Here is a 15,421-nt window from a genome sequence, read left to right as displayed (position 1 = left end):
CTTAAAGGGAGATAAATTTCTAATTATGAAAATGAATTATGTTTAATGCCGTAATCTACGGGTAATTGATCCGTGGATTCATAACTGGATAGCAAAAATAAATATCATCATTAAAATGTTGTCTGAAAAAACACTTTCCACTTGAAAGCATGGGGACCTCTTGACCATACTCTATTATTTGGTAACCCTAAAAGGCAGAAATAGCTTTCTATAGGGCACTTCTTGAAAAGTAGGCAACATGTTATGCTGATGCCTGATCTATGGGGAGAATCTGGTATTCTAGCATATGTCTTACCCTCAGTCAGTGGACTTCCTTTCATTATAGAAGATCAGAATGTTTCTGGCAGTACTTAACATATATTTTTGAGGGACCAAACTACTAGGTAGCATTTCTGAGAAGTTAAGATATAGCATATGGCTTTCAAAATTCTATGTTTCTCTTACAATCTCTTAGAAAATGATTGTTCATAGGGCACTTCACATCACAAATAAGGGCTTTCCTTTTGGAACATGTGCCCCAGAGGAAGGAGAGTCATGATTAGAAAAGTGAGATAAATAACATTGCAATGCCCATCACTGTAACAGTTAAATTATATAGAATGAATTCTGCTAAAGAGATATTCACAATACTCTGGGGTTTTCTTCTACAGGTGATATTGTTAAGAGTGTAACGTGTACAGAGGATTATATAATAGAATACAAATATGGATAGATTGTGTATTATAGAAATACTGCAGTTTTTACATGTCACAGATGTATTTATGGAGGCTTATATGTCATCCTTGTTTTAACAGATTTCAGTGGTAAGGGGGGCAGATTAAAAATGAAAAGAGGAGTGCACAAATTAATCTTTCTTAGATTATTTAGAAAATGTGTCATTGCATTTTGTTTTTGATGTTAATACTCAGCTTGTTCTTCTAAAAATACTGTCTGTTCCAGCTAAATAACCCCAGGACAGACTGACTTTCTGGTCCAAGTGCCTTTGCAGAAAGTGTTTTTGCCCATGTGGGTGGTTCAATAGGTTAGAAAATTTGAATGTTAGCAGCCAGTAATTGTAAACTTGGATGACATCTGTGTGGTGCTTCTTCAGGTTCTTTCTTGGGCGTTAGAGATAGCAGAAACACAATTTCATAGGTTCGCTCCCTATTTATAAATGGAATTCAGTTTTATACAATGTAATATTGTTCATTGTACTATAATGAAATAGTATGTTTGGAGAGTCTCTTGGTGCCTCTACTGAACTACTAATGAGCAAAGAAAATATGGTAAGTGAAGGTATATCATTAAAGTTATCACAGGTATCAGTTTATTGGAAAGATCCCTCAAAGCAGTGACTCTATGCCATCTGACAAGTAAATAGACCTCTGTAGAGATGTTTTGAAACTGCTCGAGGGAAGAAAGGCACACACAAACAAAAAAGTCTCTGGAACAGCTAATTAGAAACTTAACAGAAACCAGAACAAAACCAAATAATTAACCACAGTTAACAGGGAAGCAGCCACTCTATCCAGAGAATAAAGTCCATTCTGCTTGTATAAAGTGGTTGAATGGTATAGCTAAGATAGGGAAGGACAGAAGTGCAATGAGAGTCATAAGACTTTCAGTATTGACCGTCTGCGATTCAAAGAGTAAATGCCAAGAAACTTACTCTATTCCTGAGTCTCTAGTGTCTTGACTCCCAACAAATTTACACCAATTTCTCTCTTCTTTCCGAGATTTTTATTTATTTATTTATTTTGAGTTTAAAATTTTACAAATAATTCTCTGCTTCTGTTTTGTAATTTTAAAATATTGAGAAATAAAATATTTAAGTATATGCTCGTGTATTTCATCTGTTTTAAAAGTTTAGGCACACAAAGTCAGAAGCTAGCTTGTCACTGTCACATATATTTATCCCTCGTGTGCCTAAGTATTGAAGTGCAACTGTAATTATCTGGTTACATACAGTATCTATTCTTAATAAAGCTGTTCATCATTTCTTTTTATCTTCTTTATTAAGTGTGTGCTGCCAGATCCTAGGAAATTCATACCACTGAAACCCAGCATTGAATAAAAAAAAAGTATTAGTTTGTCTCATGTGCTTATCTGTCATGCTCTCAACTGTAACATTTGAGTGTTTCACAAATAACACTGAAATTATCATCAGAAGGGTAAAAATGTGTAATTGTCCCTATCTTGCATATAGGTAGACAAGGTGCAGAGATATTTATTGCATATCAGATATACCAACTGTTACCTAATTTTTAACCTCTTGTCTGATTTATTTTTATTTCTATCAAATACATTGTTCTGTTACAGCATAATGTGTACTCAAAGCACTTTTGTAGCTAATCTCAATGATAGCTCAGCACTTCCAGCCTCAATTTTCTCACTTTGAGCATTAAACTGAGAGTTTAATTAGTGGCCGAATGTGAGAAGTTTCCTAGCATTATGTAGGAGCTCTGTGGCATAATCAGGAAAAAAATCAGTTCTTCAGTGTGGCAAAATAATTGCTGTTTTGAAATCCCAACTTCCTTACAGGAATTTTGAGGCTACAGTGCAGAAGGGTAATTTATTTGCCTCTGTCTTTTAATTTGACATTGATTTTAAATGATTGTGCTTCACTGGAAGTTTGAGTTGAGCATACTGGACAGTCTTGCAGTGTATCATCACCCTTTTCTGTAGTGGTGTTTGAATTTTTGGAGATCACTGTGAGTCTGTGTGTTGATTTAACCTCAGTATGTAGCTCCACTCCACTATGCTGCTTTCTGACTTCTGTTCATCAACGGAACAACAGAAAAATACAATGAAAAATAGCTCATAAAAGCAGGCAGATCCCTAACTGATTACCTCCATGGGCAGAACAGACTCAGCATAAGGGATTAATATAATTTATTGCTTGCTGATAACAGACTAGAGCAGTGAGAAATAAAAGCACACTACAACCACCTCCCTCCTACATCCAGCCTCTTTTGCCTCATCCCCTTGAGCAGCACAGAGCAAAAGGGAATGGATTGCAGTCAGTCTAGAATGCTTCATCTTTGTCATTCATTCATGGTCACTCTGTTCCTGCTGCATGTGGTGTCCCTTCCAATGAACGTTGTCCTTCCCGAACTGGTCCCACATGGGCTTCACACAGTCTGCAGCCATGTAAGCCTAATGTAGCCTTTACCAGTTAACTCTGCACAGTGTGAAAGATGTTCTGCCCAGATGGAGAAGCTGTATTGATTTGGGAGCAGAGTTCTTTTTAGGATATTTTGGAGTAGAGGCTTACATACCCAGGAGTACACTGCTGGATTGCCTGAATGGAACCTGTATTTGCATCATAATCTACCTTACAAAAAGTCTTCTTTTTGCCCTTTATTTCTGTAAACAAGCAGATAGCCTATGGAGTGATCGTAGTCACTGAACCTGTCTTATATTCAGTTGTGGTATGTGCAGGGAAGAAAAGAACTTTGTATTCTGCAGAAATGGAGAGCTACCGTCAGCTTTATAGATATCTCCTGCACTATACATTTATCAAAAAGAGAGAGTGCATGCAAGACCAATTATGCTTGTAGGTTGCCTTAAAGCATTGAGTCAGTGCTGAACAGAACCCATCCAGTAATTGCCATCTTCTGCCTTGTAAAGGAGCATCTGCATTTTCTGCCATCCATCTTCTGAGGTAGAAAATATCTTTAGATCAGCACCTGTTACAGCCTTCCTCTGATGAGGGGATTCCGCAGCTGCTCCTACAAATTCTAAAGCAGCTAAGAGCATCACAGAAAGACTGGGAATAATCTGTGATCCCAGTACTCAACAAAGAAAATTCGTGCAATCTCTGCAGTAATGCTAAGTGCTTTGTAAGAGAAAATACATTTAAAAAAAAATAATAAAAATAACCAGGAATTATTAATCTCTTTCATCAAATCACAGTGCATGTTTCTGCAACTCTACATACATGCAAATGCATACTAATCCTGCAGTTACTTGATGCTTAGCACAACTGAATGCTATTCTTTAATGCTAAGCATGTTTTTAGTGGCCTGCTGATGAAGTGACAAGTAATTACCACATAAGAAAACAGTGAAGTTACAAGCAAATATTACAAGCTATATATATGTGTCACATGTCTCTCTGGTTAATCTGTGAAGCTATCCAAAAGTATTTTTGTACTATTCAGAAAATTCATAATAAAATGAAAAATCCACATTGCTCAGTAATTGAAGTGATGCCAGAGCAGTTTCCCAAATACCTGGCCATAGGGAAAGTGCATCTTGTTTAGACTAACTGCAGGTGGGAATTAGGGACAGCTTAGTATCCTCCTTGATACTGAATACAACTAGGCATTTATAGAAAACATTAAAATGCATCATATTTTCATTCATAGGTACTCTCCCAGACCATCAACAACAGAATGACTCAATAATGTGAAATTCAGGCAGATCATTTGGCTCTGTTGTAATCAAAATTCCAACTGAAAGCACCTGTGTAAATTTCATGATCCCCAGATTAGGCTAGCTTACTGCAACCCTGTAAATGACAGCCACCTTTTACTACCACACTGATTTCATATTGCTTACTGTACAGTTACAATTGTACAGTTATGAAGTCAATGGATAAATAAAGTTTATATAATAGAAAGAGGATCAGTGATAAATGCTCATCAGTGTTGAGGCTCACTGTAAACTCCACATAGGAGAGATCCTGTCTTAGTGCTGGTTAGACCTTAAATGAGATCTAGGAGAGGTGGAGCCAAGCTCCACCCCTTCCAGGAGCACAGCTGAATTACCTTCACCTGTGCTCCTGCAGCTGACTCATTGCTTGCTTCATATGGTTAATCAGAGGTTCAGGCTGTGATCAATAGTTTCCCATACACTTACACTGTTTAGCCTTTCTGGTAAAGAGTTTAATAGCTATGGAGAAGAGAGGTGTATGAATAATTTGAATATCATATGTAAGCAGATGTGAAAGCTTGATGGACTGAAGATTGCTTAGTGAAATCCAAGTGTACAGTTCTCTGTGAGTTAGTAGGTATATTTTCCTTTGTGTGATGTCATAGAAAATGCTTCTTTTCATACCATTTCATGGCAACAAACAGTTTCCATTCAGTTTAGTCCTAAATTTTCAGATCTTCCCCACTGCAAGGAGTCAGTAGAGCTTGAAAGTGTAGGAAAGACAAAATAGAAAGTTCTAAAATAGTTATGGTGTCTTTCAGCATAATTTCTAATACAGAAGCTGGGCAAGAACCAAACTTAGTGTTTAATTTTTAGACATCATAGCCTCATATTATAAGGTAAGTTAAGAATCTGTATGACAAAGTATATGAAATTGCTATTTTTACTGAATTTTGTAGTAAACATGAGGTTCACAAAGTCTTTATGTCCACAAAACATGTAATTAATGAAAGTCAAACATGGATAAAAACAGTTTAGTCTGATTTACAGACTCCCTTCATCTGGAAACAGCTGCTTAATGTTCATCTTAAAAACACAGCTTGATTCTTTCAGTATTAACAAGCTATTATTGTGAGTTATATCCCTCTTTCAGTGCATAAATTCACTTAAAGTGAATGTAGAGAAGTTTATAAAATGCGAGCTTAATGTTGTTGTAACATATGTTGCAGGATTTTTAGCAGTGACAGTTTTGATGAAAGACATTTCTGCTTTGCTCTCACAAATAAAGCTTTCTTCTTGCTTGCCCTGCTTTTTAGTGTCTTAAGAATCTGCATCCCTTCTGAATGACTCAATAAACTATAACAAGATTATAGGGAAAGAGTAATAGACCCTGGTTTGTGTTTTCAGCTTGAAATTCATTTCTTCTTAAGATAAGTCAAACAAATGTATCTTTAATTCTGAATTTTACCTTTGAGCTAGCAGACTGTCAAGAACAGAAAGGAAACTCTACTTGTTGAATCTTAGATGTGACACAGAAATTTACCAAACTGCTAGTCATATAGTCTTGTTATTTGGTTGCATTTTCTTTGACAATTTATTTGACAACTGCAGAAGTAGCTAGAATCAGTTTGGATGGGTAAAACCTGATGGCTGTTTTGTCTGTGTTTACATGCAAATATCATAATAATTCAAATCATTATTTCATTTTTATTTTTTTATTTTTTTTATTTTTTTTTCCCCGTAGAAAAAAATGCATGCAACATCTCCCAGATAAAACATATTTTAGGTATTTCCTTCAAATAAAAAAAATTAAATTAAATTAAAAAAAAAATCTACTTGTAGCTATGATAAGTTAGAATTGTTAAACTTCTATGTCTGCCTAGCAACAATTAGAAAATAAAACAAAAATAACATTCCATCTCTATCTGATGGATTGAGTACATCACAACCCCAGGATGTAAAGAGACTGTTTAGACTATGAACGCAAGAAACAGCACATGTTCTTGGATGCTGTTTTCTCTGCATCTGTCTCATGTTTATTTTACTTTCCCAAGCATCTCATGAAAAGATGAGCTGTAAGCCAAGTAATGGACTAACTGAAAGCATATAGGGCTTCTTCAAAGACTTGTCCTCTTCTGAAAAGAATTTGTTTTTCTTTTCTTCTCGTATTTCAGCACATCAGTAGCCAAGATGTCCATAATAAGGTTACATGCAGTAAGCATTATGCCAAAGTTCTCTTTTTTCTTGATTTGTTGCAGGGGTGAGAGCTTGTTTTGTGATTTAAGATGGTATTTGTCATGATATATATATAAATGCAGAAAGTAAAATAGAAATGTTCTATAACGAGTAATGTGAGAAGAATATTCCTTAATAGAGAATTAATGATGGCATACAAATGGCATTTTGATTTTTAAATTTCAGTAGCATAAATGGTTTTTAATTTTTTCTCTTCCACAAGGACAGAAGTATTCTAGACCAAAGTTTTGCTTTCTTTTCAAGATGTTTTGTTACTTTAATATGTTCATTGACATATTATTTAATGTCATTTCTAGGTTGACCGCCAATCACAGTTTATTCAGGGTTACCGAGTAATGTATCGCCAAACATCTGGCCTACCATCTCCAGCTGTATGGCAGAATTTGGAGGTCAAAGTCCCAACAGAGCGCAGTGCTGTTCTAGTCAACTTGAAAAAAGGAGTCACTTATGAAATTAAAGTTCGCCCGTACTTCAATGAATTTCAAGGAATGGACAGTGAATCGAAGTCTGCTCGTACCACAGAGGAAGGTTAGTAAAATAGTTAAATATCATTTTGGTTACTTTATGCATGCCTTCATTCAGCTCCACATGATTTCTGTTTGTTAAATATAAGGTCACTATTAGAATGCAGCATCATAATCAGTTTTCTGCTGTAAGTATGCCAGGAGAAAGCATCTGGCCACTTTTGTATTCTTCGGACTCCTTGTGTGCATGTGGCTTTGAGTGTTCTAACAAGTGTAAACAGCAGACATTTTTTTTACAAACGGTGTTGCTGCAATAAAGTACTTTGATCTGTACTTTGTAAATAAAAATTCAGTTTGAAAGGCACAAAACTCCATTGGTTCTGCCAGCAAAGTTCTCAAAACTGTCCTATTCAGTTGTTTGCAGAGTTTTCTTAAGTACCATTTAGACATAAGTGAAACACAGTGTGCAGACATAGCAAAAATTTTACACCACTGTAATGCAGAAGCATTCATTTCTATGGCATTACAGAATACTTAAATATGTATGCACTTGAGGGCATATATTTTTTATAAATGTTGAGGTTGAAGTGAATTATGTAATTTTTATCCTTTTCTCTTGGTGTACAGTGAACATATCTATCTAAAATAACCCATGCTTGGAGAACCTAAGCAGTCATCATCATCTCTCTTCTATAAAAGAAGACTGATTGTAAAAGTGAGGGTTCATCTTCTCACTTTGTATCACTGATTTATTTCAAATTGTAGGAAAGAACTACCAGTGATGTTTCTAAATGCTCGTGCGACTTTCATGGGTTTTGAGTGCACTCTTGGTTCTACTGAAGGTGCATCTTAATCACTTACAATAGTCTCCTGAGGTTTCATTTAGCACTGATTGTCAAGCACTTTTTACTTCTCAGAAGAACTCACTTTTTCTCTTTAATTTGTTATGATTATTGACCAGCAAATAAGCAGTCCTAGGATAACTTGCTTGCTGCCTCTCTTCATAGATGAGAAAATTCAGTGCCATCTGCTAGGAAGACATTCCTTAAGTGACATTTAGAATTTGCTACTTTCTGTTTTCAATTTCTTTGTTCAGACCATAAAACTTCAACAAATCAGTTAAGACAAGGTTTGCAGCAGTCTAAAGCAAGCTTTAAAAGTAATAATTACAAAAAAGCTACTAAAAAGAGATTTATATTTCTATAAAATAAATGAGGAACTAAATTTTCTTTCTTAAACCTCATCTCCACATACAGCCAGTCAGGTAACATTGTACTTTAAAGGCCACTTTCTTTGCATGCAATTTTCCACATTGTGAAGGTTTTTAGAACTTTTCTTGCATGTAGGTATGCATAGCTAGCAAATGAGGATCTGCCTTGTAGATGAGTATAACCTTCACGTAGTCTGTTCACAAGTATCTCTTTCAAAAAAGCAGCTTATAACATGTGTCATGGGTTAACCTAAAATCTACCTGCACCCATGACAGGGGTATAGACAGCCTGCAGGGCCGCTATCCCAAAAGGAAAAGGTAAAAAGGGAAAAGGAAAATAAATACAGCGGCAACAATCTAAGGAGGCACACTTATTTACTAAATACTATATCGGAATACAGAATAACACAATATAATACAATATAATTGGAATTAAGGCTAACAAATCAAGTAAAATAGGAGAGAGTGAGTCCCAAAACCAAGAGGTGTACTGTAACTCTAGGTGAAATGGCTGGAATGCTTTCACACACTCCCCCATGGCTGGCAGGATCCAAGAGAGCGAGTCCAGCACTGAAGTGAGATTATATAGAGTCTGTGTCATATGACTGACCATGATGTTCTCTGGGACATTCAGTCTTCTTTTGTGAGCAGCACATTCGTCAAAATTATCCATGCTTTATCATGATGTTACGATGTGGAATACTGATAGCAAAATTTCAAAATTGCAAAACCATGACAAACATGTAATGTAATAACAAGTGTCAGCCTCTGTATAAAATTCTTCCACTTGTTTGGGTGATAAAATGATGTACTTCCATGAGAAAGTTAAGAGATTCACTAGATGCCATTCCAGAGATATTTCCTTTAACTCCTCATATTAACTTTGTACTCATATTGGTATTCATGTATTTCAAAAATAGCACTATCTTAATGTTTAATAACTGTGGTTTGCTCGTCATCCAGGAAAGAGAAATGACAGTCTACTTAAAGGTGTCACACTTTCTGTGTAGCCTGTGATTCCATTTCAAAAAAGAGCTATTTTAGGCTTGACTTTTTAAAAATGTCAGTTTTGCCACCTTTAGAAAATAATTTGGAAGAGCGATATGCGTTTGAGGTTTTTTGCAAGATCGAGATGAGCAACCAAGGTAAAGGAAAGTACACTTAGGATGCAGTGGCAGCTTTCTGCTGGATTGAATTTTACATGCAATGTTACTTCTGAGTCCTAGCTCCAAAAATCAATTTTGCTACAGTTAGGCTTTTCCTCTGGATCAGGCATTTGTCACAGTTCAGTATCCATTCATCTCCTACCTCTTTGGCCTTGTGAAGGTAATAAATGGAATTCTGTTTGGCTGCCTCTGGAAGAGATGAGCAGCGATTTGGGTTCTTTCATATCTGTAAGAAGAAGCTGAGCATGGGAATAATTGACCTGTCAAGAAGCAGGCAAGGTGTTCTCCACAAGCCAGCAGCAAGGGAAATGAGAAAACAGCTTTAAAAATGTTATTTTTCAATGTGGTCTATTTAATAACTGCAGCAGTGTCAGACAAGTGCCTTAATTTATATCATGGTGCCAGCTTACAAAGTGATATTATCATAGAAGGAGGAAGTCGAACTGCTATATATGTATGTGTGCCTGCACACATAAGATCTAAATAGAAGATTTTGTGAATTTTCACTTCTTTCACCCTTGCTATGAAGACAGATGATAATTCTCTCAGGTACATACTCTACTTTACATCTCTTCTGGAATAACTTTATGGAGTAGTGTTTGTTCTGCAAATTGTTTGTCACTACAAAAATATGACAGTCGGTAATGGAGGTCTCCTTAGTTTTATCAGTTGCCATCCTGCAACAACAATCAATTCTTGCTTCCCTTACTGCAGCTCTTAAAGTGATACTTTCAGCTACATTCATCAGTTGTGATTTAATTTTGCTTAGAAGTTACTATGCATCCTCCAAAACCAAAAAGAAACCACGCTCAGAATATTAACTAGAATATTCCTGCAGTTTAAATACAAATGCAGATTATTACAGTGTGCTTTTTTTTCAGTGATAGAGAAAGGTATTCATTTTATATATTATTTAGCATTTACATCTCTCTTCTCCCTTCCCCCACGTTACCCAGTATTTGAACATAAAAAGCTATATATCTGAATGTCCTCTGTAATGATGAAAGTATATACATTTCAGCACAATGTTCCATTTTACTTTAAATATATATATATGCATATATATACTCAGTGTTAAGTTTTGCCATTTTTATTATCACTGTCTTAGTGATTTTTTTTTTCCTGATTAATATTGCACACACAGTTATTCTTGGTTTTGTTGTTACACAATATCTTTAAGGTTTTTAAAACACTTTTTTTTTTTTTTTTTTTTTTTTTTTTCCCCCTCTGTGGTTCATTCGCCATAAAATACACATAAAATACATATAAAATACACAGTGCCACTTTCTAGTTCAACAGTTTTGCACTTCGCATGATGCATGATGCCAAGGTGTAGCCCAAGGTCACCTTTCTGTGCTTTACTTGAGTTGGTTAAAAGTCAAACTGTCTACAATATAGCTCCATTTTTTCCCCTCCATAACTCTTTCTACCTAGCACTATTTGCTTGGCAGGTGAACCTATGTCTGAAAATGTAGATCCCCAAAGATGCAGCCTCATAGGAGTCATACACTGGACAACTAATATCATCTATGTGGACTTGTGCAAGGCCTTTGACATGCTTAAATGTGTTGAGTTAATGACTTCTTGGAGAACCAAAAAGGAAACAAGCAAACAAAAATTACTGAACTCCCATTTCTCACAATTGTGTCAGACCATGCAGAGAAAAAAGAATGAAAAGACTTTTCTGGGCAGGGGATGCAATCTCACATTATGACTTGGTTGACTTAGTTGACGTATGCATAGCTAACCATGTATTATGGAAAACAAATGCAAGCATGAGAATAATTCCAATGCAATCTTAAGAAATGCTACATCTAGATAAATGAGAAATGATTTGTATTGATTCTCCATTACCACAAATTCCATATTTTCATTCAGTACAATGCTTCTCTTTAGAAAGGCATTTTTCAAAATTGTCAGTCCCTAACAAAATGTGCATACCTAGGCCTGCAGGGACTGTGAACTTTGTATGTTCTCTCCTTGCACATACACCGTTTCAGCAAAATTTGCGCTCTAGCAAATGGATTAATGTCTTACTCCTGTTTGTTTCCTCTTTTTGGTTCAGCTCCAAGTGCCCCTCCTCAGTCAGTTACTGTCCTGACAGTTGGAAACCACAACAGCACAAGCATCAGCATCTCCTGGGATCCTCCCCCTCCAGATCACCAAAATGGAATCATCCAGGAGTACAAGGTAAAAGGGATCTGTAATAATAAGAGGGTTGTGTGTTTTAGGAAACAGACTGCATGAATTACAGAACAATAGCACTGTTTACAGATTTAGATTCTGACAGCATTTACTGTCACCCATATGGAGAAAAAGGACTGAGTGCCTATGGATTTTTTTTAAATTTTATTTGTTTATTTATGTATTTAATTTCCATATATGCAATGCTATTGTTATTGTTAAAACCAAAAATAGCAGGAGCTAGATCTGGAAGAGACTTGTAATTGCCAGCTACTTTAAAGAGAGTTTTTTCTTTCTTATCCTTGAATGAAAGAGAAGGATTGGTTTTGTTTTTTTCCAAAGGGGCTCTTTACTCTCAGGACAAATGGTGGAGCTCCTGTCTCAAAATGTCTTCAGCCTGGTAGAAATGTTGGCAGGAAAGATACTACTCACCCCTGCAAAAATGCTAATCTTTTCACTTCAAGGTCAAAGTTAAGAACTATAGCTCTGGGAGAATACAAGTCTTCCTTCAAGGACATTCACAACTTAAAGTGCTTGCTTGTTTGTTCTGAGGAACAGACTAGGTATGCAGAGTTTGTTACTTGCTGCTTGATGCACTGGTTGCCGTTTCTCTATTTGTTTTGTGGTTTTTTGGTTTTGTTTTTGTTTTTGTTTTTGTTTTTTTTTTTACTGCAATGGCTCAAATTATTCTTCCCTTATATATCATCTTACATTTTGTAACAGTCTATTCCCCACTAAGCTTGCTTTTGCACAAGTATATTTTCACAACTTGGAAATATTGCAGTGTGTTATTGGTTTGTGTGGAGGGAAGACTGGAGAAAATGTTCGTTCTACATTCAGATTATCACAGGCTTGTAACTGTGGAACATGCAGTTTGGTAGATTTATTCACTGTGGCCAGTTTCTATATTGAAAGTGAAATTTATAATTGAAATAGAGCAGGCAGCTTCCTTGAAAATCCCACAAAGGGTAGAAATAATAACCTTTTTGAGATGCAGGTGATAATTTCACGCAGGAATATATAATTTATTCTTCCTGATGTGTTTTGAGAGAAAACAGAATCAAGAAGGGAGAAAGTGCTTGGTTTATAACCAATTCATGTTTCAACCTCTTATGGATTATCATCTGATCAGAGCGATGCAGTAAATGTACACCACTTACTTTTAGCTTAGCACTAATTTTATTTTGCTTTTATTCAATATTAAGATTTATTAATGCCAATATGGTATTGATTTCATTTTCATATAAATTAATAATTGTATATTTTGCTTTAAATCATCTTGATGCTGAATGTTCTATGAGACAACATTAACTTTCATGGGCTTATGGGTAAAACACATTCTTAAACCAGAAAATGTATAGATATGAATGAAAGTCAGATGATGGTTAATCAAAGCCACATTCCAGGTGAGCGCTCAGACCTCTAGACTGTTTAGAAAAACAGCTGGAGTCACCACCTATTACATCCCTTCTTGTTAGATTAGATGGCTGCCTGATTAGTGTGCTGGCTGTGAGGAATCTAATGCAAAGAGACTAATATCTCCTTTAGTATAAACTGACTGGTGAGGTTTCACTGGATATTTTCTAACAAATTTAATGTAGATCTGTTGTTTCCAGTTCAGGCATAAGGAATGAACTGCAATAGTATCTCACCCTAATGCATTCTGCTCTGCACACAACCTCTACGTGAGCTCAGGAGAGTGAAAGCTTATTTTGGTTTCAAAGTCTTTCTCAGTACTTTGCAGGAAAAAAAAAAAAAAAAAAAAAAAAAAAAAAAAAGGATAAAGTGTGATAAAACACTGAGAAAAGTAAGGGTAAAGAGAGTATTAACATTGTTTGTTTAGACACATCAGTTGGTTGCTGAGAGTGGTACCACCAGTGGTGCTTTCTTCTGCTGTGTACATATGATGCCTTTAAGCATTTATTTTCTTGAGTAAAGTGGTAGTAAGTGCTTTCTTTGATTGTATAGAAGCAGTACGTGCCAAAAACAGTAACCAAAGAAGAATCCCTAAGAAGTCTTAGTTTTGCAGCTTCACAGGAAAAGCCAATGGATGAAGGCAGGAGAGAGAAATAACACTGTGAAATGATATACCATTCTCATTATAAAATATGAATTCAGATTTAAGAATAGTTTGTTTCTTCTGTTTAATTAGAAAATAAATGAGTCAGGAACTGATATCTGGATTTCTGAACAATGTATGTAATCACAACTGTAGCAATAAAGTGCAGGTTTGTACTTACTCTGTTTTAGAAATGTCACATACCCCTATTGTGTAGCAAAAAGAAATAGAGAAGGATTTTGAAAGGTTTTTATCCTTTAATACTTTAAGAAACATTTCACTAGTTGTCCTTTTACTGTCCAGGGGGAAAACAAAAATGAAAAAATTGATTTTTTTCATGAAAAGATTTGACAGTAATCACATTACTGAACAAGATTTCAATGAAAACGTAACTCATCTTTTTCACTTGGATGATTCTATTCTATGCTTCAAAGCTTGCCGTGGAATTACGCTCCATGGAAAGCTGGAGTCCAAAGTGGTGTTTGCAAACAGACTTTGCCTGATTTTACACTAATCTGGGATAATTTGCTGAGCTCCAACTGCTCCTATATAGTAACATTGTTAACAAGTCCAAAATACCAAAATAGGTGATTCCTGTGCAAAACCTTGATATGTCATATCTATGAGCTATTGTTTATGAATACAAAGAATTTTCCATTTTTTAACACATCAACTTTTGTCCCAGATCTGGTGTCTAGGTAATGAGACTCGATTTCATATCAACAAAACAGTAGATGCAGCCATTCGGTCTGTAGTAATAGGTGGCCTGTATCCAGGTATTCAGTACCGTGTAGAAGTTGCTGCCAGCACCAGTGCAGGTGTGGGAGTGAAAAGTGAGCCACAACCCATAATAATTGGTAAGTGATTGTGTATTCTGTTGTTTCATTTTGCCTGTTTTTACTTTCAGAAATGATTTCATTAATTACTTCTGAGAGCACAGAAATCTGTGGAGCAAGTTTTGAATTGAGCTTGGTAGTTAGCTTCTAACATCCCAATGTTTGCTGGCATTGTGAGAACAGAGTTCTCACAGCTAGCAGAATGAACTAGTTCTTTCTTTGCTGAGACATTGTAGAAAATACACATTATCTTGTGAAACTGATTTTTTAAAAATGTATTTACCACTTTTGCAGGTTGATGGATTTATGGAACTAATAGCTAGAGGTCTCTTATTCTCCTTTTCAGATGACTGTACTATTGCTTTACCTATAACATTGATGCATAAGCACTGTTTATTGTTGTTTTTCTGAGCATATTGTGTCAATGTTTCCCAGGTATCCCAAGCAGATAAGTTTACTCTGACAAAAAATAAGTAGCCTGTAATCCAAGTAGAGAGCAAAGGTGGTAGTAGTGTCTCTGCTTTTGAAATGACTATATCTTACTGTTAGTTTACATGCAGGATTAATTTCCTTTACAAAGAGAAGCATAGATACTTTTTCTTCTGAGATTCTTGTCAAGTGTGAAATACAAATGCACAAACAAAATGAGAAGGATGAGAATAGGAAAACTATTTTTAGCAAAAAGGAGTTGGACTGTACATGGCAACACCTCTTTGGAGTGCATAATACAGGGTTTTTGGTTGTTTTTTTTTACTTTCATCTGTACGTGCTAATTTATTACAAAAAATGAGCTTTTTCTTGCTTGTTATTAAGTCTGTTGGTATTACATATTTTCTTTCTAGAATATTCTGTCAGCACAATGTCCCAAATATGAACAGTTCTATGTGTAGA

At 35.6% G+C, this 15,421-nt stretch overlaps 1 protein-coding gene across 5 annotated transcripts in view; it reads left to right on the top strand.

Annotated features, from left to right (window-relative positions):
- Positions 1-15,421, top strand: part of ROBO2 (roundabout guidance receptor 2) — an 862,371-nt gene that overhangs the window by 782,714 nt on the left and 64,236 nt on the right. For all 5 annotated transcript variants that reach the window (XM_072326598.1, XM_072326582.1, XM_072326591.1 and 2 more), the window contains 3 exons: positions 6,908-7,139; positions 11,517-11,641; positions 14,380-14,551. In XM_072326598.1, the coding sequence (XP_072182699.1) occupies positions 6,908-7,139; positions 11,517-11,641; positions 14,380-14,551 (529 nt within the window). The remainder of the gene's footprint in view (positions 1-6,907; positions 7,140-11,516; positions 11,642-14,379; positions 14,552-15,421) is intronic.

This window comes from Excalfactoria chinensis, chromosome 1 (assembly GCF_039878825.1).
Source record: "Excalfactoria chinensis isolate bCotChi1 chromosome 1, bCotChi1.hap2, whole genome shotgun sequence".
Classification (NCBI taxonomy): domain Eukaryota; kingdom Metazoa; phylum Chordata; class Aves; order Galliformes; family Phasianidae; genus Excalfactoria; species Excalfactoria chinensis.
This window is presented reverse-complemented; position numbering and strand designations above follow the sequence as displayed.